At 32.7% G+C, this 24,630-nt stretch overlaps 1 protein-coding gene across 2 annotated transcripts; it reads left to right on the forward strand.

Moving 5' to 3' along the window:
- The first annotated feature begins 1,156 nt into the window (after positions 1 to 1,156).
- On the forward strand, positions 1,157 to 23,464 carry LOC121418867 (MAPK/MAK/MRK overlapping kinase-like). 2 transcript variants are annotated; one of them, XM_041613051.1, is made up of 13 exons: positions 1,162 to 1,401; positions 2,237 to 2,351; positions 3,179 to 3,268; positions 5,702 to 5,772; positions 6,523 to 6,601; positions 7,608 to 7,656; positions 9,964 to 10,049; positions 10,579 to 10,671; positions 11,139 to 11,240; positions 12,740 to 12,916; positions 19,613 to 19,763; positions 21,940 to 22,152; positions 22,459 to 23,464. In XM_041613051.1, exons 1-13 carry the CDS (start codon positions 1,395 to 1,397, stop codon positions 22,540 to 22,542), a joined length of 1,317 nt encoding a protein of 438 aa, XP_041468985.1. In that variant the 5' UTR covers positions 1,162 to 1,394; the 3' UTR covers positions 22,543 to 23,464. The 2 variants fall into 2 exon arrangements, with proteins under 2 accessions (XP_041468986.1, XP_041468985.1); XM_041613052.1 differs by lacking the exons at positions 21,940 to 22,152; positions 22,459 to 23,464 and adding an exon at positions 20,511 to 20,985 and having other exon boundaries at positions 1,157 to 1,401.
- Positions 23,465 to 24,630: the final 1,166 nt, after the last annotated feature.

Below are 24,630 nucleotides of genomic sequence, written 5' to 3' on the forward strand. Positions count from 1 at the left end.
GAAATTTAATACAAGATTAAGTTTAATCTTTTTTATTTTTAATCTGCCTTTTTAAAAAACGTCTTGTATGTTCCACGATAAACCCATGCACAAATGTGTGATTAAGTACCATCAATGTTAATCCATTTTCCATTCATTTAAGCGCATGTGGAGTTTATACATTATGATTTGGGGTCTGTCGCAGATTGTCATGTTTATTGTTTTTATTTTTTTTATAATTTTTTTTTGGAAACATAAAGTGCATAATGTGCTTCTGGCTGGTGGAAAGTTTGACATTTTAAATGCGTTTGATGTAAAATGTTTTTCACGCAACATTAGGAAAATGAATAATTATAAAGACAATGACAGGCGTTGTCAAGAACTTTATCATGTTACACATTCAGTATACATAATCTGGCGTCGGTTACAGCTGTGTAAATGAAAATATAGTGAGTAAATAAATCAAATTTTCGCCTTTAGTATATGTAGCCAAAATTTTAACCAAGCGATGTTAATTTACATACAACTGTACTTCTCTATTGACCAATAAAGTGTTTCTGAATTCAATATTTGGTGTTAGCTGACCAACAAAATCTCCCTGCCCTGACCGCAAATCATTACACAAACACTTTCACCCTCACTAAGTGTCAGGTATAGTGCGGGTAGAATCCCAAAATAGGCGGATTCTTTCTCCTCCTCTATATAGAGCAATGTCATTGTTACTATTTTGTCGCTCCGTCCCCTTCTTAAACAAGAGAAAATCCTCCGCAACCTCTTTAATGCTTATAATAAAGAGGCTGTTAACAAACATTATAAAGCCCGAGGATAAATCAATACGATAACAATAAGATTCTCTCACAGAGGTTCCCATAATAAATGGACAGCGTACCTCGTTACCACAGGCAACCAACTTTTCGGGAGGATCGAGCAATGGCAGTGCGCGGAGTTGGAGTATAGTTCCATTTGCAAACCATGCCACCAGCAAATTTATACCATTCTAATCGAGCCTAACTAATTCTAACGACATGAAACGCTAAATTTGAAGGCTTTTTACATTTATTTACAATTTTAGCCTGATTGATGGCATTTGATATGTCACTAGTGAAATGCGCGGAGAAATATATTTGAAGCCTCTCTATGTGCTCCGGTGTCTCTAACTTGTCCATAGAAAATGTGATTGTGTGAATGGGGATGATCCGAAACGTCGGCAGCTAACATGTGAACTAGTTATTGTAGTTTCTTGGTTTCACCCTTTCGTCTCTCAGCTGAGGAACCCGCAAAATGGAGCATTCTGCCATAAAATGAAATAGGGATGTCATTTTGACGGAATTGAATCGGAAATATCTAGTTTCTCTGTCTTAAATCAATCAACTCCCTTGATTTTCTGCTATGCCAAGTGATATATCGTGAAAATCATGCACAGTGAGTATATTGTGTACCTTGTTACGTGCGAATGTTTACCCGTGTTTTCAACGAGGATTATAATGTAACCATATATACACCAATTACTCTATCGCCTCTGTGGTGTGACGCACAGGGATATATGTACCTATCGCACAGAGACTTTTTTTCTGTTTATTATGTAAGCTGCACTTTGTATGATTTTTGTTTGGTATTATATCACAACATGATTGTATTAAATGAAATTGAAAATAGTGCTCATAGGCCTTAGGGCCCCATGATGATCATGCTGATCAATTATCATGATTGTTGATGCCATTTTCATTTATCAATCAGAACGTGGTTAACTAGAATAATCATATAATGAAGTGGTAAAATCAGTTTTTTTTATACAATGCACTAAAATGTCTCTTTTCCTTTCTTTACAATGTAGATCACAACTCTTAAAAAAGAATTGTTCACTTTGCTTTGATATTTTTATAGACCTAGTCTCCTGACACCATGTAAGCTATAAAAAATGTTGGCAATGTGATTATATACATGTATCATACATTTATAATCACATTGCCAACATTTAAAAAAAAGATTTAAAATGACATAACTAAAATTTAATTCATAGTATCTATCAATTATTATACAATACATTATTCATTATTCATAGTATCTATCAATTATTATACAATACATTATTGTCATTAACCATTCATACCATTTTGGGTGGTACAGTATAACAAATCTAATATAATCCAGTTCTTGACTTGTATGTTTTACTCTTCTGGCTTGTTTTACTCAGATCAGGAATGTTAAGCCTTACAAATTATCATATTAAGATTTTTCCTGCTCTCTTTTTACCTAGAATACCGGATTTTAGGCAAGAAAGGTGAGGGCACTTTCTCAGAAGTGCTCAAGTGCCAGCATATACAGGATGGAACCTACTATGCCTGTAAGAAAATGAAGCAAAACTACCAAAGGTAAGAGTCTTCTTTCTTCATGAAAAGTTGACAATATTTTTTCTTTGTAGTAGGTCTAATATGTTTCACAGAATATACCTGATAATGGAACTTGTTTCTAAACTTTAAAAAAAAAAAAAAATCCCCAAACAAACCATTAATACACGTACATATAGTCAATTGGCTATTGAAATGATACATGTAGTAAGAATTAGGTAACCATCGTGTGTATGTATCTCATTAAGCAGACATTAAATGGTAAATAAGTATAAATACAATTATATTATGAAAGAATAAAAAGAGAACATCATTATTAATACCTCATAATGGTTTTTACAAAGTGATTCACCCCATAAAAAATGTAAATTATAAATTTCTATAATTCAAAATGCATTACTCAACAGAAAGGTTGAAATCGAAACCAAGCCAAAAGATAAGAAACATCACTAAATTTCGATTATTTCATTTATAAAAATGCCTATATTCTTCAGCCTTAGAATTGATCCATTTAGTGTGTAGCTATAGCCTATACTGTACATTATGTTCTGTTTTTACGACACCAGTGGAAAATAATATGATGCTGGGTCTTCTTTTTGTTTTGTTATGTACATGTATAACCTACAAAATATGTGATACAATTGATAAAGATGGCTATTAATATTAAATGAGCTTCATAACATTAAAAAAAATTGTTAATTAGAAATAATGGTAACTGACACTTTTCATATAACCCAATATCTTTTATATCTGTAAATGATTATGTGATATGGTTTATAGAATATTTTGGAATAAAAAGCACTGTGACAGGGGATGGTCAAATGAAATATGATATTTTTTATGTATTTCAGTTTAGAGCAAGTGAACAATCTCAGAGAAATTCAAGCCATGAAGAGATTAAGTCCTCATGCCAACATTTTAGAACTCAAAGAAGTAATCTTGTAAGTATTTCCGTTTTCTATTGGTAAGGGCATCTACATGCATGGGCGGAAATCCGGGGGGGGGGGCAAAATCATATGTCCTCCTACTATTTGTGGTCTTTTATAATGGAAGAAATACATCATTCAAAATTAAAACATGTATTTTGGACGAGTTGACCTTACTTTTTGGGTGATACCCCTTTTTATTTTGCTTGTCAAATTCATTTTTGTCGAAATGACATTACATTTTGGGCGATGACCTTTTTTTTTTTTGCTTTTCAGATTTATTTTGGTCAAAATGACCTTACATTTGGGGTGTTAACCTTTTTTTTTTGGCTCATCAAATTTTCCAGCCCCTGGTCCCCCTACCTTTGGGGAGAGATATCCGCCCTTGTCTGGCAAGGCTCCACACTAACTTTTTTTTTATTGGCCTGATCAGTCCACCAAAATCATCAACTTGATATTTTTGGTGACCACAAACAAATAGAAATATATGTGAAAAAGATACCCACATGTTGTATATTTTTTAATTCCCAGGGCTTTTTTAAAGGGTAAACTTTTTTTGATATACATTGTATAGTGATTGGGGACTTGGATGGATCATTTGTATTGCACTGAATTTCATAGGTGTTCTATTTTTATTAAGTATAATGGTTCATATTTTGAAATCCAGTTTAAACTACAGTATATATATTTGATTACACTTCGTAATTTCGAAGGTTCGTAATTCCGAAACACGTAAATTGCCTATACCATGATGTTCGTTAATCCGAAAACGTAAAAGGGTTCGTTAATCCGAACATTTGTGGCATTATTCCGAAGGTACGATAATGCGAAAACGAAATAAGATTCGATGTTCCGAAGGTTTTTTAGTCCGAATACGGAATAAGGTTCGTTAGTCCGAAAACGAACTAAGGTTTGTTATTCATTACGTTTTCGGACTAACGAACCTTCGGAATTACGAACCTCATTTTGTTTTCGAACTAACGATCCTTCGGAATTACGAACCTCATTTCGTTTTCGGACTTACGAACCTTCGGAAATACGAACCTTCGAAATATACGAACCTTTGGAATAACGAAGCTTCGGAATTACGAATGTATGCCTATTTAACCTAGTTTAAACTAGATATACTAGATATTTATTTAAACCTTGTGGATTTGAATTTAAAGTTAGAAAATTAAAATTAAAATCCTTGGAGTTTAGAAAATCAAATTTTTGATGTGATTACTTCTGCCGTGGTGGATTTGAGTTATTCATATGAAAAATTGATCCTTTTCATTTGGATTCTTGACTTTGTACAATTCTCATTTGCTACCACTCCCTCTATGATTATCTCATGATTATAAAATGATTGTGTGTTGGTTTTTTTTTGGTTACTTTATCACTCAGCATTTTCCTGGTAACAAAACCCCTAATTTGTGCTTCTCCGTTGCTCCGAAAACTGACTCCTCTTTAATAAATTCTATTTTATTATTTAGAATTTTGTTTTTATTTGGATTTGTTAGTGTGACTGAACTACATGTACTGTAGTATTATTCTTTTATTGTCCCCAATCATTTGGATAGGCCTTCTCGGCTATTTAAGTGTTATAATATGGTTGGTTTGATGACCATTTGGTCATTATGAATAGCAAAGGTCTCACTATTAAAGGACTATACACGTATAATCAATTCAGGCAAGATCTTATTTACTCTATTCAATTATTGAAAGTCAAAGGTCTGTGGTCACAATACATCTATATTTATTTATTTATTATGTCTTTATTTAACAGGGTAGCCCCATCAGTAGTTACAATACTGTTATACTAGGAGGCCCTGCATACAAAAATATACATAAAAAAACATCCATTGGTGATATTAAAGATCACTATAAAATAATATGATATTGGATGCTACTTGTCAACGAGCAATAATAGAAAACAAATATTTACAACATAATTCACGATTACAATAAATGTTCATCTTTGGTTAAGTCTTTTTTATTGAGTTATTTAAATAATTGAATCATTCCTTCATGGTGACAATTGGAGATGAATAAAGATTGTCCTGGTTAAATCATTTTAATGAAATACAGAAAGTACATATGAAATGTACTTTCAGCCTTTGCCTTGAATTGATGGGTTTAGACAACAATATTAGAAAACTTTCATCTTTATTTTTTCATTCTGTTTCCCTTTCCTCGTAAAATAAGGGTTTAGTGTCACTTGAAGCCTTGTTTAAGTACTAAATTCCAATACACTTCCATTTATAATTATGTTGTATCAATTATTCCTAAACGGCTAAAGCATGATTTGACTTACTGGATGATGCATTACTGCATGCATTTAAGAATACAAATGCATTTCTAATTCCCATTTAGCATCTGTGAAAGGATCCTCTTTTTTTGGTATTCTTTGATCAAGTATTCAAATACCAATACAGTTTTCCCCTTTCAATTTTTCATCATCAACAGTGATAGAAAAACTGGAAACCTGTCATTAGTGTGTGAGCTTATGGACATGAACATCTATGAATTAATACGAGGTAAGTTAGTGGTACTTAAAGCTCCGTCTGAAGTACTTAAAGCTCCGTCTGAAGTAGAATGAATGAGAGTTTCTCTCGTTACTCCATGAATGATTAATCTAAGAGCAGGGGCATATAATCAGTAGCCATGACACCATGTTCAATTAGTTTTTCCTGACAATTTGGTGACCCATTTTCAATACATTATAGGGCATTCAAGTGGTTCTTTCATCATAAAGTCATCCAAGAATATTTTGGAAAAATTGGCACAGTAATTGTTATCAATATCTCATAGAAAGTAGAAGGTTAATGGTTATTGCATGTGGTGTATTGGAATTGAGAAAATATGTACCACATTTAAGAGAAGAAAAGTATATTGTCTGCATTTAGCACTCTAATATTATATTAAACTTAGAGAGAAACAATCATTCTAGGAATCAATGTCTTTCAGTCTTGACATTGAAACAATTGATACAGTTAATAAATCAAAAGGTTTATTTACAAAAATATCACATTTATGGGCGGATAAGAGGGGGGGGGGGAGGGAATCAAAATAAGTTATGTTTATTAACTAGATAAATAATTTGTATAAATGTGTAAATACATCAACACTGAAAAATTAAATGAATAGTTAAGTAAACCTTGCAATTTTGGCACATCAATTACATGTACCATATTCATCTTCAAAATAATGTCACCATCATTTTACTCATAGTTAATATAGCCCTATGAAGGTGTAAACATTGTTTACATATTCCTTTCCTTTTTCAGGGAGAAGACACTACTTACCTCAAGAGAAAGTGAAAAACTACATCTACCAATTAATCAAGGCGTTAGAACATATGCATCGGTAAGTTATTTTTATACAACGAAATCATTCATGCATAATGTTATACTTATAAGAATGGATTCAGCACAAGAAACACAGACATTTCACCCATTTTGGATTATTTTATATTATGACAGATGGATGATGTTGTCTTGATATTTCTAATGCATCATGGTTAAAAGTACTGCTCCAGCCTCCATGAACACACTTTCATTTTGTGTTCACTCCTCGGTCACATTTGATGTAAAATACATTGTAGCAGAATTTGTAACTTTGTACCTCAGGAACTTTCAGCCTCCTATTGATTATAATATGTATACACACTCATCGATCTGATTAAAAGAATATATCTGATGTTCAGGAAAATACATGTACAGGAAGGCTTACGTGTAGAAATGATTGAAATGGCTGCTCAGAATAAAACAGTGGCGACAATTAACTTTGAAGGTCCCAGTAGCAAATAGATATCCAGATTTATATTGCAATGGAATGACACTGATGTTGAAACATGTATCTATAACTACATTAACTTCATAAAACTATGTATGGGAGATGAGATATATTTGAAATCGTGTGTATTCAGTGGCATGGGTACTATATATCCCACCGCTGCCACCAAAATTATGAAGTAAGATAACAGAGCTGGCATTCAGCTGGATAATCCAGACATGTATTCATGACAAACTCCTACCCAACAAGAAAGAGATGGTATCCAATGTAGCAGCCTTCAGTCTTACTTTTGATATAAGCAATTGCCAACAACTGGCACCTTATTACCTTTCCATCAAGTTTGTATCATAATCTTGTTTCAGGGTAAAGGTTGTACATGCTGACCTTTTCCTACTTTCAACATTACTTGATGATTTTTTGGTAGTGTTTATATTAAAATTTTGAACAATTTTTATTGTAAAAAAACTCAATCATTTTCTTGTCTCATGATCTTTGATATTGAAAATGGTGTTCCTAGTTTGTAGGGATAGGTGATTGTTTCAAATTATTTAGTTGATTGTCCTGTTTGTTATTTCAGGAATGGAATATTTCACAGAGATGTAAAACCAGAGAATATTCTAATTAGGGTAAGTTACATAATTTTGGTTTCCTCCTTTTTCCTACTATTTGCTTACATATATAGTTTAAACATATTGTCAGGTTCTCATGAAATGTTATTTACCAGTAGTTTTAATTGAAATCAGTGTTTTTATTTCATCATATATGTAGTTAGAATAACTATCAAACTACACATAGTGCTATATTTTATGTAACAGGGCTCTGAGGGTGGTTCTGCTTTGATAAATCTCATCAAGATTTTGAAACACCAGTAATCCTTAGTACTGGGATTAGTTGAATATAGAATTATAGTTTGATGACTTTAATTTTTTAAAAAGCTGATTTGCTGGATAAAGAAAAATGGTGTTATGATTAATGTACCTTCAAGTAATCATATGACTCAATCCATTACATTTGAAAACTATTTTCAGCATGTTTAGTCTGTTATACTTAAACAAGGTAAACAGAGAGATATGATGAGATTGAAATCAGTGTTTTTATTTCATCATATAAGTAAATGTAGTTAGAATAACCATCAAACTACACATAGTGCTCTATTTTATGCAAAAGGGCTCTGAGGGTGGTTCTACTTTGATATATCTCCTCAAGATTTTGAAACACCAGTAATCCTTAGTACTGGGATTGGTTGGATATAGAAATATCATTTGATGGCTTTAATTTTGTGAAAGCTGATTTGCTGGATAAAGAAAAATGGTGTTATGATAAATGTACCTTCAAGTAATCTTATGACCCAATCCATTACATTTGAGAAATATTTCAGAATGTTTAGTGTGACTGTAATACATAAACAAGGTAAACAGATAGATATGATAAGATTTTACAAATGTGCATTTTCACTCTTTATTTCCTTGTATTTTTTTGTGGATTATATTACAATGATTATGTACATGTTAGACTTACCCCTATTTAGCACAATTCACATATAAGTCATTGCTGGATATGAGCAATGTTCCTGTGCCATTTGTTATTCTACTTTAAATGATGATATAGTGACTAATTAACATCAAATACGCATCCATGTAAAGTATGAAGCAATATCACCATGGCATCTATCCATCACTGTTTGATCTCTGACGGCATGCCTCACTGTTGAAATGAATTTTCACCTTGTCACATAATGTTATGATCGATGTACCGTCATGATAAGAAAACTGCATTGGCTCCTTCATCTTTCTAACCTAGCCATGAGTAAAAAGTTTCATTGAATCAATTTATGGCCTTTTATCAAATTAACTTGCAAAGGAAGACAACAAATTGCAAAGGCATGAATTTATCCAAGCATGAAACCAATTGATGGTAATCTAATTTGCTTTCAACGAATTGACATGTTCTACTCTGTGATATTAAAGTCAGGGTGTTCTTACAAATGGTTTCATTGTAAATAGATTTGTATGTCAATGAATTGTATAATGTTTTTGTATTACTGTACCCATAGTAACATCTGACAGTTGTAACTCATGATGATCATTGTGTTATTTGAATGACATTTGTATGATCTTTTTGTTAAATCTATTTATAATCAATCACCATGTTTATGCTAAACATCCTTGCTAATTGGATACAAAGATGGTTTCAAATTTTTGATGTTGATGTTTTCAAATTTTTGATGTTGATACAAATTTATGTGGAATATGTTTGGAATTACTGTTAAAGTTATAGGTCCTTTCGTACAATAATTCCTTTTCAATTTAATTCAAATTATGTATTGTACATTCTAAATTCTGTAAGTCCATATGTGTACACACAGTATTCTGAGAATAATTACATTGAAAATTACCAGGAAAAAATTGGTACCTGGATGCTCTCTGCACAGAAAAGATTAAAGAAGCAGCATTATTTTGTGATAATAAAGGCTTGCCTCTGTGATTCCTCTGCACTTGGAATATTTTTGCAATAATTTTATGTGTTGCATTTGGTACCTATTTGCTGTTGAAATGGTTTCATTGTTTTAATTATTTTCATTAGTATCATTAATAATGGTGATAATAGTAATCATTGATAATGGTGATAATAGTGGTTATATGTAGTGCTTATATCTGTCAGATGTGGTTATGATTACCATATGATTATTACTGTTCATATTATGATAATATAACAGTAATTATCATTGATTTTATTGTGGAAGTAATATTGCTGTAGTTATCAATATCATTGATGATCATACATCACCTTATAGCAAAATAAAGGTGTTTGCACTATTGAAATGAACAACATCACTCTGAGATTATATAAAATTCACCCCTTATATCTCACCTGTGAATTCGAGTTTGACATAAATTTACATTATACTTCTATTTTTTTGTTCTATTTATTAGGATGATCATTTAAAGTTAGCAGATTTTGGTTCATGTAGAAGTGTCTATTCTAAGCAGCCATTCACAGAGTATATCTCAACAAGATGGTAGGTACCCAAAGTTTAAACTTATGTGGGTCTTGTTCCTACCCTACTATGTACCATTTTCAGATGCACCACATTTATTACATATGTTTGCATTAAATTATTGTCTATCAGATAATTTCCTTTTTCATTGATTATTCTCCTTCATGATAATCATTTAGAATATTAATTTATTTCCTGATTGGTATATTAGGATACATTATTTTTTGTCTACTTTCAAATATACCCAGTTGTCTCTTGCATTGATAAAAAAATCTTTGACATTTGGAATAAATAATTGTATAAAGGTATCCTTTTGTGAATATCAACACAGATAATAGTAAGAATGGTGTATTTTCATATAAGGATTAACATTTAGATTAATGATTTCTATCTTTTTGAATATTCATTTAAAAATCATAAGTATCTCAATTGATATTCATGATACATATTCAAAGTACTCATTTCTTTTGTAAGGAATATTTATGATTGATAGCCATAACAAGTCGCTTCGTTAGTATTTAATGTTTCATAATGAATATTGATATTCCAGGTATCGTGCTCCTGAGTGCTTACTCACCGATGGCTACTACTCATATCAAATGGACATGTGGAGTGTAGGTTGTGTCTTCTTTGAAATACTCAGGTAGGTCTCCATATCATTGATTCTCAGAGTAATTGTGCCCACAAGTAAATTGTTTTGACTTATACTTGTAGACTTTCATGTTATCTTTATTACATTCACTTTCTTATCTGTGAGCTGGATTATGATGTACAATGCTTTACCAATTGATGCAATTTATAGTATACCTGAAAAGTGCCGTAAAGTTTGTGTAATTCTTTTATTTACTGGTAGTTATATGTATCGATGTGAACAGTCACTGTTCTAATTTAAATCTGTGGTGATTACATTGTGATTTTTTACATCTTATATTGTATTCCAGGCACAGTGTTGGTTTCTTATATGCATATATATTTTGTCTTCATTTACATTTAGCCCCATTTTTACTATCTACAGGAATCAAAACTTATATCTTTTACAGATATAGATCTTTGTTTTGTTGAATCTTTACGGTCCTGATAATTATATTTTTTTTTAAATTTCCATTTCAGTTTACATCCGTTATTCCCTGGTGCCAATGAAGTCGACCAGATTGCCAAAATCCATGATGTAATGGGCACACCTGATGCTACTGTACTCAACAAATTTAGAAAGTAAGTACATTGATATTGAAAAATTGACATTAAAAGTACTAGTAGTCTAAGTAATCAATTACTCCTACCCTCAAATGACTATGAAAGTACTCAGCTTATTTCCCATTAATATTGATTATTGTGACATGAAAAGTTTCCCATTTCGAGTGAAAAGGGGTAGATTGAAGTGCGGCCAATCCCGGCCATAAATTCACTGTAAAAATTCATTAGGTCTGAAACAAAACTGCATGACCTAGCTTTGTTGACTGCACTACTCAAGGTAGTGTTGGCAGTTCCTCTGGCCAGCCTATTCACAATGGAAATGCAAGCAGGGCCAAGCCATGGCTTACTGAGCAATGTATCAGCCCAATTTGCTTTAAAGAACAATTTAATCAAAAGAAACAATTCAATTTGCCCATGTGCATTTTGCTTGCAGCGTAGCTCAAGACATTCGAAAACTATTCATTTGGGATAATACATATGTCTATATTACTTTATTGATACCTGGTGATTATAGAATATATCATTTTATGATCTGGTAAAACCTTATAGTGCACTTGACTAAAGTAGATTTGATTACTGTTAATTGAGGTGTACCAAGAAAGTGTAGTTGTTTTGGGATAGTCAGATATGAGACCCTTAAATGTTCTGTTTAAAGAGCACATTTAAGAACAAATAAAGACCCTTTTGCTTATGGCTTTAAATCATATAAAAACTTTCACCTTAATAAAAATGAAATTGAGCTAAAATCCAAAGTTACAAATTATGCCACATGTATACACAACTGTGTCTTGGAATTAGAAAAAAAACCTCATAAATTCTAGGGCTAGACTAGTGTAATGTTTGGTATATGATTAACAAATGCATGTACAAAGTCCACATCATGTGGACATGGGTGGTTCTTTGTACTTTTTCATGTTATGATAATGTATTATTAGTATATGATTCACATGATAACCTCATTCAATGCGCTAATCTTTTTCTGGAAATCATTTTCATATTATGAAAAATATACATGTTACTTTTTAATACACATAGTATAAATACTTTCTGGAAAATATCACTTAAATTCTTTTCGAAATGTATATTGCCAGGAGGTATGTAAACTTAGTTGGTAGGTCAGTGATGCGAGCAGGGGCAGTGTGATTGTATTTTGTCGGTGGGGGGAGGGATCTGAAGGTGAAACCATTTTTATCAATGAAATAATTGGGGTATATATATTTCTTTGACCCCTCCCTGTCTTTTAATAATTCTCTTTATATTTTCTTCCTCATTCGATATATTTGTCCTCATAAATTAATTTTCACATGGAAAATATCGTGTTGACAGTGGCGCTCCCCTGCTGTCCATCCTGTCGCACCAAATCATTTCTACTATTGCCTCTTTGTTGAGGTACTTACTAGACCTCTTGGAGAAGACTTAAGGCAATAGTCATCTTGTTGCCGACTAACATTCATGCTTTCTTTGATTTCTGGTGAAATAACCATCTCTAAATTATTTTCTTTCCTTGATTTTTACAGTAAAGCGAGAGGCATAAACTACAACTTCCCTTCCAAGAAGGGTTCGGGTATAGAGAAGTTGTTACCCAATGCCACGAAGCAGACCCTAGAAATAATCAACAAACTTTGTACCTATGATCCAGATGAAAGGATAACGGCAAAGCAGGTTATCAGACATGCCTTCTTCAAAGATCTCAGGTAAGAATAATTCTTTATTCAATTTGGCTAAAACTTACAAAGGTGTGTTCAATGATATCATGGTTTATGAAAAAGGCTAAACTGTGGCTTATTCATTTGCCCACATTTAATTTTGTTGAAGTCAATAACCATAACAACAAGCATAAAGAAAGTGCCATTTATCCGAAATGTGCATTCATTATCTGTCTCTTTCAGCGTAATATGTGCATATATGCCTGTTCAATCTAGTGAAAATCAAGGGTAAATTTAGCTCACCTTTTTTAATTTAGCACAAAGAAATAATCAATTGTAACATTCCACACATGGCTTGTCATCAATAATTTGACTTGAGCAAATTTATTTTTTTTTATAGGATCACTTAGCACAAGTAAAATACATTTATGAATAATGATATTAATGAATAATTGAAAGAATGACTCTTGTCATCAAAGAGAGGAATTCTACAAGATAGAATCAAGCTTCTGTAAAAGAGAGGAATACCTGTAAATGACAGGGAAAATATATATGATTTTTGAGACGGATGTTATACTGCCATCTATGGCGATTTCTAGTCCGTTGCCAAGTAGTAATATGCAATGAAATTCTTGTCTCTGCTTAAAAAACATCACAAACACTATTGTTCACATTTACAAGTTTCTGTTACACTGTTCATATTGACATAACAGCTGAGTCTGTGTCAATATTTACTATCTGTAGCTGTCCTCTGTGGTAGTATAGAATGGAGATGGAGAATTAGGATTGTGAAACATACTTGCATGCCTCAAGTATTTGCAGTCTTCCAAAGGCCTTGGCGAATATGTTCAATATGTTCGCTGGTACATTTAGATCTTGTTAACCTATATTTAAGCTGAAAAACATACTGCTTAAGGAGATAACAATCATGAAAGAGAAGGATCAATATTCCTGTGAGAAAGATAATTCAGTGTTTTTTCTTATCTCCTTGTTGCTCTTGTATGTTACAAATAGTAGTATTGTATTCTATCCTATCATGAGTAATGTCTATCAAATATGACACTCCTGGCATTTCACAGGTATTACCTAGGCTTTAACACAAGTGTCATTGAGTCGCTTAAGAATTTTACTGAAAAAATCCTCTCAGATACCCATTTAAGTCACCTGGGTTGAGTATGGCAACTTTAAATTAGTGCTGCAGCAGGACTTGAATTGGCTGTGATACATTTATTTTCCTTTATCTCACTATCTGTACATCATCTACCCTGTCTTTTTTACCCTATCAATCTCATTCTGTCAGCAGGGTGCTACATAAGCACTTGCCCAATTGCCCGGGGCAAGTAAAAGTCGGGCATGTGTTATGAAGTAAAGACCAAAACTACTTGCCCGAATTGGGCAAGCAAAATTCTCAAAGTAGATCAAATTAGGGTTGATATGATATATTGACCCTAATTTTGGTCATGGCAGGCAAGATAAAATCACTTTGGAAAAAGAATGCAATAACGCAGTAGATCAGTTCATGTCAAAAGAGAGAAAAAGGTCAATGGTTTATAAAACTGCAAAACTTTTTTTGGAGAGGTAAATTTCAATGATTTTAGGGGGCAAGTGAAATAGATTTTTGGACAAGTACATTCCAACTTTTTAAAAATTTACTTGCCTGACTGGGCAAGTGCTTCTAAAAAGTTATGTAGCACCCTGTATCAGTACAATATTTTGTCCATTCTACTTTAATTCCATGTTCCTCTATAAGCAGAATGAAGGTAAAGCATTTTTCAAATATTTAAATTTATCTTGAAGAACAATTTTTTAATGAAAAGTGAAAATACCCCTGACATATCTCCTCCAATAGATTTGGAATTTCTTCATCTTTTGTGGTAAAACTAGCATGCCCCCTCAACAAAGTTACATTGGCTTCTACTTATATTTTGAAAAGCCATCTCATGTTCCTGGATATTCTTCGATTGGGGGAAAAAAGAGAAAAAGGTTAGCCTGATTAAGGACACAAATGCATTTTTCGAGTTGGAAAAATAAGCAGTCCATTGAAGGCATTCGCCATGGAAATAGTTGTTGTTTTCACACTGTATATTCTATCTCAATTAGTTCCTGTAATGACAGCTAATTACAGACATTGTCTGACCACTGGAAGGGCTTTTATTGAGCCTCATCTGTTTCTTCTCCAAAGCACACAATTAGTTCTGTTTATGACATGACCTTTAGCATCATGGGTGATTCCAGTATCGTCTCTGTCAGCTATCTACCAAATATTCTTTTGTTAGAAGACGGGCGTGAAGAAGCAGGGGTGTTTCGGTGTTCTATTCATGCAGATCTATTTGTGTTCTGAGATAGCTTGGCTGTTGGCAAGGAGTATTGCTCCAAGAGAGCTGTGGGGGAGCACTTGAAAAAGTCAAGAAACTGCAAGAAAAATTTATATTTCCATTACTTATTAGTTTCTACTGTTCCTGACAGTTTGTAGATTTAGTGTCATTTTCGGAGTATGGACATTTTAGAAATAGAGAAACTACAAGAGAAGTTCTAATATCATTTTGGAGTGTGGAGCTGCGGGAGAAGTAACTTGGAAGAATAATTGGATTGCATTTAGCGCTATTAAATGGTTGAACTTCATTTCCATTTTTAAGGTTGGAACATGTTGGAAAAGTAACGAAACTATAGAAAGTCTTGAAATACTCATGCTCTTAGTGAATTTCCTTGGGATGAATAGACTGAAACTTTGATATATTTTTACATGCCTGCATTTTTTCAATACCTTCAAGATTACTGGAGACAACTGTCACTGGAAAAATTCATCTCATCACTTTAAATTGATTTCTTTGAACATGTGACAGACATTGTACTTTGCTGAATTTTTGCTGAACGTTTGATAGTGAACTAGAGGAGAAGAATTGTACATAAATGGAGATGTATATTAGCCTCTTGGCTAAGTAATAAGAGTATTATAGGTGCAGTATTTCTTGCAAAGTCATATTGTGTAGATGGCCCGCGATGAGCCTCACATTCTGACTTATTATTTAAGGTAAGAAAATTAAAAAATAATTTATTATTACATGTTGCTGAAAATCTTCTCTTGAATGTATAATTTCTTATGATTTTAGGATTCAATGAATAGTAAGTGGTAGTATACAAAAGGTTTAATGAATTCTGAGAGCTACATCAAAGAATGATGACATTGCACTCCCTCGTAAAAAGTAGTATCTGAAGCTTTCTTTAAAAGTTAAGACCTTAAAGGACATGTCCACCCCAACAAAAAGTTGATTTGAATAAAAAGAGAAAAATCTAACAAGCACAACTCTAAAAATTTCATCAAAATCGAATAAAAAAATAAGAAAGTTATGACACTTTAAAGTTTCACTTAATTTCACAGAATAGTTATATGCTCTCCCTGGTCAGTATGCAAATGAGGAAACTACTGACGTCATCCACTCACTATTTCTTTGGTATTTTATTACAAGAAATATGAAATATTCAATTTTTTCCTCATTATCAAGTGAAACAACGATTAATTCCTCCAGAACATGTGGAATTAGCGTTGTTGAATACTATATGGTTCAGTCAAGTTGGTCCTTATTGTCAAATCTGTAAAAAATGAATTATTGTATAATTCAAACAATAAAAAACAAAAGAAATAGTGAGTGAGTGACATCATCGACTCTCAGTGAGTGACATCATCGACTCTCTCATTTGCGTGTCACTGGGTTGTGCATATTACTGTTTTGTGAAAAATTAAGCAAAACTTTAAAATGCCATAACTTTCTTATTTTACATCCGATTTTGATGAAATTTTCAGTATTCTGCTAGATTGATTTTTCTCTATTTATTCAAATAAACATTTTTCTAGGGTGGACGTGACTTTTAAACAGGAATTAATGTGCAGTCAATGTTATAACTTTGTAAAAGCCAAGTTTGGTAAATGAATTCTTTAATGCACTCATAAAAATTTAAGAGCAAACTTTCTAGATGATCTATATTTTCTCGCAACGATTTATCATATACATGACACAGGTATATTTTTGTTAAAGTAACCTACGAATCTATATCTTGAATATGATGCAATCTTGTGAAAGTATGCTGTGGCATTTTTTTTTTTTCTATATTCAGGGGAGTACATGTTTGTAAAGACAATTTAGAAATTTTCAAATTTGACAATGTATGTACCATGATGAAATAGATGATATAAAGAAAAATCATATTTCTATATGTAGACATTATCCAAAGAACTTTCAATTTATTAAAAGCTCTTGGCCCCCTTGTAAATTTATAACTTGAGGAATCATTTTTCATGTAATTATCAAGAATGACAGACAGACTCTTTATTAGTATCACTGTTTTGCAATTAGACCAAAATTACATGTACATCTACTTTCTTTATTTTATCCTTTTCTACAAAAAATCCACTACTGTCTGAACTTCCACACTCAAGTTTATGGAAAATATTTCCCTCATTCTTTACTATATTATCCTGGTAACAACATTCGGTTGGGTGCCATTGCATTTAATTTGTTTTAATAGCACAATTGCAGTAACTGCTAAAGCTACTGTAAATATTGAATTTTAATGGATTGATGGCAAATTTGTCATAAAAATCTGTATTTGTTCTTCATAACAAATTGGAACCATGATCCCACTGCTGCCACCAATAATGCTGTAGCCAAGCAGTCTATGTCACATGAGTAAATATAGAAAGTCTAGGGATTTATTTCTGGCATAACAGTCATTTACTCTTGAGTAAAGTTGTTTTATCTACACCATTTAATGAAAATGCTATAGGCTTTATAGCACTTGTGCTTTTGTGTGAAGTTAGCCTATTTTATCTACATCCCTCTTTTATCTACATTATTTAATGAAAATGCTGTAGGCATTATAATATATAGCACTCTTGCTATTGGCATTATCATAATATCATTTAAAGTATGCCTTCTGACAAGTTTCCTGTTCAGATAATTCTAGTTTCATGTGATATTTAAAGATTTATGTAAACCTATTTTAGTAGGGGGGTAGACATACAAATAAAACAAGAAATTAAATCATTTGATGTTTATAGGATTTCATGAAGATTATTGGTTGGGGCCAATTTTCAAATGAATAGATAAAGCATAAACTTTGAACAAAGAAAACAGCTACATCTACAGAGCCATTTAGGATTTTGTGACAATACAATCAAATTTGCATTAGGTAGGTTTGATCAAAGATTTTCACTGAATACTTTAGAGAAACATGCTTTTATCGTAAACTTTGATAATTATCCAGGTACAATATACTTGTCATTCTAATGGTAATCAATGGAAATAACTGTTTTTTTTATGGAATACCCAAGTTCCTTAACTATACAAGATCAAATGGCTTGTGATGTTTTTTAATATTATGCATTCTTATCTTTATAGAAATTTATCTTGGCTCCCTTTCATTGTTCCTTGTTTTTTCTTCCTAATTCAGGATCTTTTCATGACTTTTAGTTGTACAATATACATGTGACTTGTTATCTTTCCTTTCATCGGTTAAGAGCAAGAACAGTTAATATACAACTAAAATCTTAGCGTACATGTGCCACTGATATGATTATGCAGAGGTGTGATTTAAAGATAATCAAGTGCCCCTCTTCACTATTGAGAGAAGTCAATCAATGTTCTCTTATAAGTAATGATGAAGTTCTTTTTCAGATACTACATTTACATACATTCATTATATAAGAGCAGTCAAACATTATAAATGGTTTGTAATTGAATTCTGATAATACAAGATTATATTACAAACTTCATGCTATTATCAAGGGATTATTAGATTAAATTTTGTATTGATAACCAATTTGATAATTCAAAACTTAATTGTGATAATAAAACTATTACCCTACTTATGTTTATTTGATATTAATAAGATGTTTGTTTGCCTTGCGTGCTAACGACTGTCAGATTACTTATTAAGTGGCTTAAATAGGGGAATGTAGCACTTCAACTCAACTCAGCGAATGCTAGTTTGTGATAACAGGTCCATGCAAGATGAGTAAATACAGTGAAGACTTGGCCAATTGAACCAAAGTTAATCATTTTTAGAAAGACTTTTTATCATTTAAGTTTATTTTCCATCCTGCACTTCTAATTTGGAAGAAGTCTGATTCTGTTGTTGTGTTAGGAGACAGACCGTATTAGGCTAAATTTTTCTTTTTTATTCTGCACAAATTTATAATTGCCTGGCATGTGGTATAAAGAGATACAATTGATATTTACTACTGATTGTAACTTCTGTACTATATAAAGCTAGACTTTCAGTTATGCTTACAGGTAGTCGTACAGGTTGTTGTATTTTTTCATGATACAGTGCTCCGGTATGGATGGTGTTTTTTTTCTTCTAAATTTTAGAAAAATGCTTCAGTATTCTTCTCTTTGCTAACTTGCAAGCCAAAAGTTGCAATGATGAATAATCCAGTAGTTCCAGTTTTCCCCCGGTTTCATGATGTAAAATGTGCATATATGCACAATAGTAATATTTGTCTTCACTTGGTACAGATCTTGATCTTAGTTGATTACATGGCAACAGAGAAAGGATTTTAATAATGCATTGGAATGCAAATTCATTATACATACATGTATTATACATCATAGTTATTGTATGGCATGTGTATTCAGATATGCATACATCAAGCTTTAATTGGTCTTGATAACAATATCTGATAAACACTGTTTCAAGAGATGAAAGAAAACTGAAACATCTAATTTCATCTGTATATTCCAACAGGGATGCAGACAAGAGAAAACAGCATGCGGAGAAGAAGAAGATGTCACTCGGTGACCAGGGGTCAGTCATATCAGAAGACACTGCTAAGGAGAGTCATGTGGAGGGCAAAGATGGTGACAATGAAAACCACAAAACACTTAGAAAAGCAAAGGTAAGGAAAATGTCTTTTAAAATCTTGGGTTTTATGAACTGGCATTCTTCCAGAATCTAGCGCTAATGAGAAGTCACATGATGTTGATAATGATTAAGGGATCTTGTGAGACATCAATATTAGATTCATCTGGGTTTTAATGGTGTATTTTCCTAATTGTGTCATGAATTTGTTCAGAGAATCAACTTCTCACATTTATATCAATTGTCTTTTGTTAGCATTATATTGAAAGTTATCAATAATCAAGTTTCAAGTCTATTAATTGGGTTTTGATGATGTCATAAGAAATGCTACCATGTGATTGGTTGATGGCACTTTATCATTGCCAGTCTATTTATGCATAAATGAAGATAAAGTTCCCCCTCCTTGGTATAGGCCAACACTTCAACTTGAAATCAAAAGATAATTATCGGACTATGAGCATTGTTTCATGACACCTTTGGATTTCAAGTGACATGCACTGTATCATACAACATTTGTCTTTTGTATGGTTATAAAATCAGTGATAAGATCAACTGATATGAATAAGTTGAAAAAAATTAAATTGAACTTTGATTTGATATGTTGAAATATCGTGATACCTATGTATTCTGGGAATCAATGATTGCAATGTGAGAGGACAAGGGCAAGTAGCGACTTGACATCTTGATTATTTTACCACTATGAAGTTGGTATTCATATATAAGACATATGACAAAAAGTGTCATTTCTGTGAAGCGAAATCATTTCTTGCAACATTCTTCTCAGAAAAAATCTGAAAAACTTGGGTCTCAAAGAGTAAAGAAGATTCACAAGGTGAGGAGTGTGTATGTGTTTGGGGCTTGTAGTATATAGTTGGTTGTAATGAACAATTCTGATTTTCAATTATCCTTTCATGGTTCCTATTATATAAAACATTTAATGTGGTGTACTAAATGTGGACAAAATGTGGCAATTTAGGGAGATTCTCATGAGCCCAAAATTCTGCTTTCTCTTCAAGTTTTCATGAACTGTTCATTTTAAGTTGCTCAAACCTATTTCGCTTTGATTGAGAGAAACTTAGCATATCAGTATTACGTGCTCTTAGAATGGGTCAATTTTGAATACTTGCTTGCATGAGAAGTAATTCATTTAATGGACCACATCTGCCTATAATTATTTATCCTCTAATATACCCCTAATGACACAAAATGTGAGAAAATTTTAAGAATGACATATAATGAGGCAGTCAGTGTAACAACAAATATGAATTCATTGAGAATTGAAGAAAACAAGTTTTTGCAAGTTTGGACTTTTTTTTTCTAATAATCATATACTAAGCATATTGTATTCATTCGCCATTTTGCTTTTTTATGGCTTTTATGTTGGGTATTGAATGTGTTTGGTGTGCTGTGTTGGGATGACATGGTGCATTCACAGTGCCTTGCTATCACTTGCATAGAACGACTATCTGTAGATAACTCTCTTAAGAGAACAGTTTCTCTTAGTCTTTTAGTAAACATAACTTGTCCTTAATGGACATGTACAAGTCTAATTTTATGATTGGCAATTCTGGAAAAGTGACAAAAATTCTTAGGAATCTATCTTAAAGTTTTCTGCACCTGGAATTAGGGTGATGTTATTGTTTCTGTCTTTTATGGCGTTCAATTTGCTTGGGCTATCCTGAGCTTTCATCCTTAAATGCTTTGATTCTTGACTTTGATGTAGATGTACATCACATTTCAAGCATTCACATTAATGTTTAAATCTGGTTTGAAAAAAAAATAAAAAGGTCAAGGTTTCTTGATGCAATATATCCATCCCATCACATAGAGCTCACAACATTGGAGGTACATCACTCCAACTGGTTTTTCTAAAAATGCTTGAATTTTTTAATTCATAAATATAGCTTTCAGATTAACAATTTACAAGTCTACTTGTTTTTTTCAAACAAGTACAGCATGGGAAATAATTGTTTATACCCAAAACTGCTTGTGAAGAAAGGCTTTGATCAATAGGCACCATCTTTCCTTTTTAAGTGCATACTGGTCCATTTCAATGAAATAATCATAATAACTGTCATGATTTTGTTATATCTCATCTGACAGATTTCCCTAAATTGCGTTAGCTTTTCATTATTGGTATTGCCTAGTATCATTGATATATTTATTGCTTGTATCCATTGCTCATTGTGAACTTTGTTTTTTTCATTCAACAGAGGAAAAGTAAGCTTCATGAAAGTGAGAACTTTACCAGTACCTTACTGCCCAAGGTTCAAAACAGCAAGGTCAGTCACAGTATCAGTAACTACCCAACGCAGACGTTCGGAACTACCAGCTTTCCCAAGCTACACACCAACAACAGACACCAACAGAGTATGCTGCCTAGTATAGCCAATACACACTACAATAAACATCATCATACAACAAAGGTATGTTTCCAATTCCGTTCTCTGTCCTTCCTTGCTCTTAATCTATGAAAACCTGGATGTGATCTTGTGTCATTTACAAATTTGATTACAAAATTGCGTATATGACCAAGATTGATATTCTCTTGAAACAAATCTTACATGGAGGCAAACTTTTTGTAGAACACCTAAACCAAAACAATAATTTGCTGGGCATGTGGCGGGGATTGGGGGAGGGGGTTCTGCACTACTCATAAAGGTGATGTAATAATATTTCTGGGGAAAAAATGAATTCAAGGTAATAAGACCCCATTTCTCTTTCTTTCACAGGCATTCCAACCTGCAGCATCAAAGAATGTATATGGACACTTTCAACTGCCATCAATACAAAAGAGCAAGGAAGCTCAGTTCTGATAAAGTGTAATACCCAAGAGCTACAGACTCTTCACCAAAACAAACAGAACCAAGTGCCTTTCCTTAGCAATTGTGTTGCATACAATGATTTTGATATCAAGATCATATGGAAAGGTGTGGATTTGCTGCCTATTGCGCATGGAGTTGACAGATGAGGAAGGACTAGTACATCATATCTGTGGGATTAAGTAGATGTTAATATAGTGCAACATGATGGAATGACACTAGCCCATCCCACCGCTGCCACAAGGATATTCTGTCTCTGCCACCAATTTGGAAGTTGGGTGTAAGAAGTGAAAATTGGACATTAGGTGCAGTGAGGTGCTATGCTCCAACAGGGAGGTATTATCATATCCAGCTGTTGCCACCATCATATCCTACGAGGACTGCCATGATGGAAGATGCAAGTAGGAGGTGAATATTGGACCATAGGTGCAGTGAGCTGCTTTGCTCCAGCAGGATGGATCATATCCCACTGCTGCCATACAATATCCTAGTGTTGCCACCATTTTGGAAAGTATGTATGAAATATTGGGCAGTAGTTGATGTGAGCTGTTTTGCTACAACAGGGAGAATGAATGATCCTACCCAACTGCTGCCACCAGATTATACTTCTGCTGCTACTATGTTGGAAGAAACATTGTATAATGGTTATATCCCAATGCTGCCACCATGTTCAAGAAAGGTAGTAGACAAGGGATAGTGTGCATCATGTTGACAAAAAATCATGCCTATGAACAAAGTCATCAATCTACCTCATGGAGATGAAGCCCCCTAGGATAGGAAGGTTCAATGTCACCCCATTTTGATTCGAAAGGACTTAAGTCATTGTTGTTGAAGACGTTTCTGTTGATAAATCCTATATTAATGGAGATATCATTTTCAATCAATGAATGTCAAATAAAAATGAAGGATTAAAATTGAGCCAAAATGCTCTCTTATTTTTAATGGGGTGTGTTAGGATTCTTTTTTTTTAATTAACCATCCACGTGGGAACTATACATTCTGATTGCAGTATAATAGTGATAAATCTTTCTTGAGAGAGTGAATATCCATTACTGAAAATAAGGTGCAGTTATGTTTTGCCCCAGATATCATCATGAAGAAGGTTATGATGAAACACATCATAGTGTAAAAAGACAAGAGAAAATGCCACATTTCCATTTTATTAATCTTAATTTAGTAGATACCTGACAGAGTTTACAAAGTGAGTTCAGTAGCCACTGTAGTGATAGTTGCATATTACCAGAATTCCTGGTACTAAAAGGCAAACAGGTGATGTTTGCTTCATTTGCAGTGTCATAACAATGCATAACAAAGTCATGGCATAAGGGAAAGGAAGAGCATGTTTTAAACTGGTTGAAAAATTGCCAAAATAATGCAAGCATAGTTTAAAATAAACACCTCCCCACAGCCCTTTGCCTAACCTAATGTGAACTATAGGGCCATTTAGTGTCCTAACTGATATCAGTTTTCATACTTTATATTTCCGACTTCATGTCTGATCCACAATTTAAAAAAAAGAATCAGAAGGAATGGAATGAAACAAAAATGATGGAAGATATTTTCACAGTTTTATTTTTATTTAATATCCAATAAGAAAATTTTAAAAATACTAAAAAATTACAATTACTGTACCAAAGCATTACATTCCGTCCATTACCTAACACCTATGAACAAGTTTATAAATTGAATTTGGGCAGAAATGACCACATGAGATTTATATTTACATTACATTGAATCTGTTAACCATATTGTAAATCATACTGCATGAATAATTTGTTCTTGCTGTTTTATCTTTATTTGAGGACTCATTCATACTTATACATTGAAATGAATTTTTAATGAAAACAAAAAAAATACACTGATACGAATTCTAAACCCAAAACATTGAATGAATGATAGGGTTATGTTTGAATGGGTTGGACACATCAGACAGGTTAAAATAATGACCTTCACATGTCCATACACCTACTCTAGTAATACTTTATACGTATGAGCATACAGAGCAGTAAATAAAAATTATACTGAATGTTAGTTAGCCCTTAAGAGAACATACACCTATCTCGCAAGTCTAGAGAACTTCTC

This window comes from Lytechinus variegatus, chromosome 7 (genome assembly GCF_018143015.1).
Source record: "Lytechinus variegatus isolate NC3 chromosome 7, Lvar_3.0, whole genome shotgun sequence".
NCBI classification, from domain to species: domain Eukaryota; kingdom Metazoa; phylum Echinodermata; class Echinoidea; order Temnopleuroida; family Toxopneustidae; genus Lytechinus; species Lytechinus variegatus.

Excerpts from the sequence above, each read along its gene's own strand:
- LOC121418867 (XM_041613051.1), top strand. Across the intron at positions 7,657-9,963 it reads CAGAGAATATTCTAATTAGG|GATGATCATTTAAAGTTAGC; the intron begins GTAAGTTACATA and ends TCTATTTATTAG. Across the intron at positions 11,241-12,739 it reads GTACTCAACAAATTTAGAAA|TAAAGCGAGAGGCATAAACT; the intron begins GTAAGTACATTG and ends TGATTTTTACAG.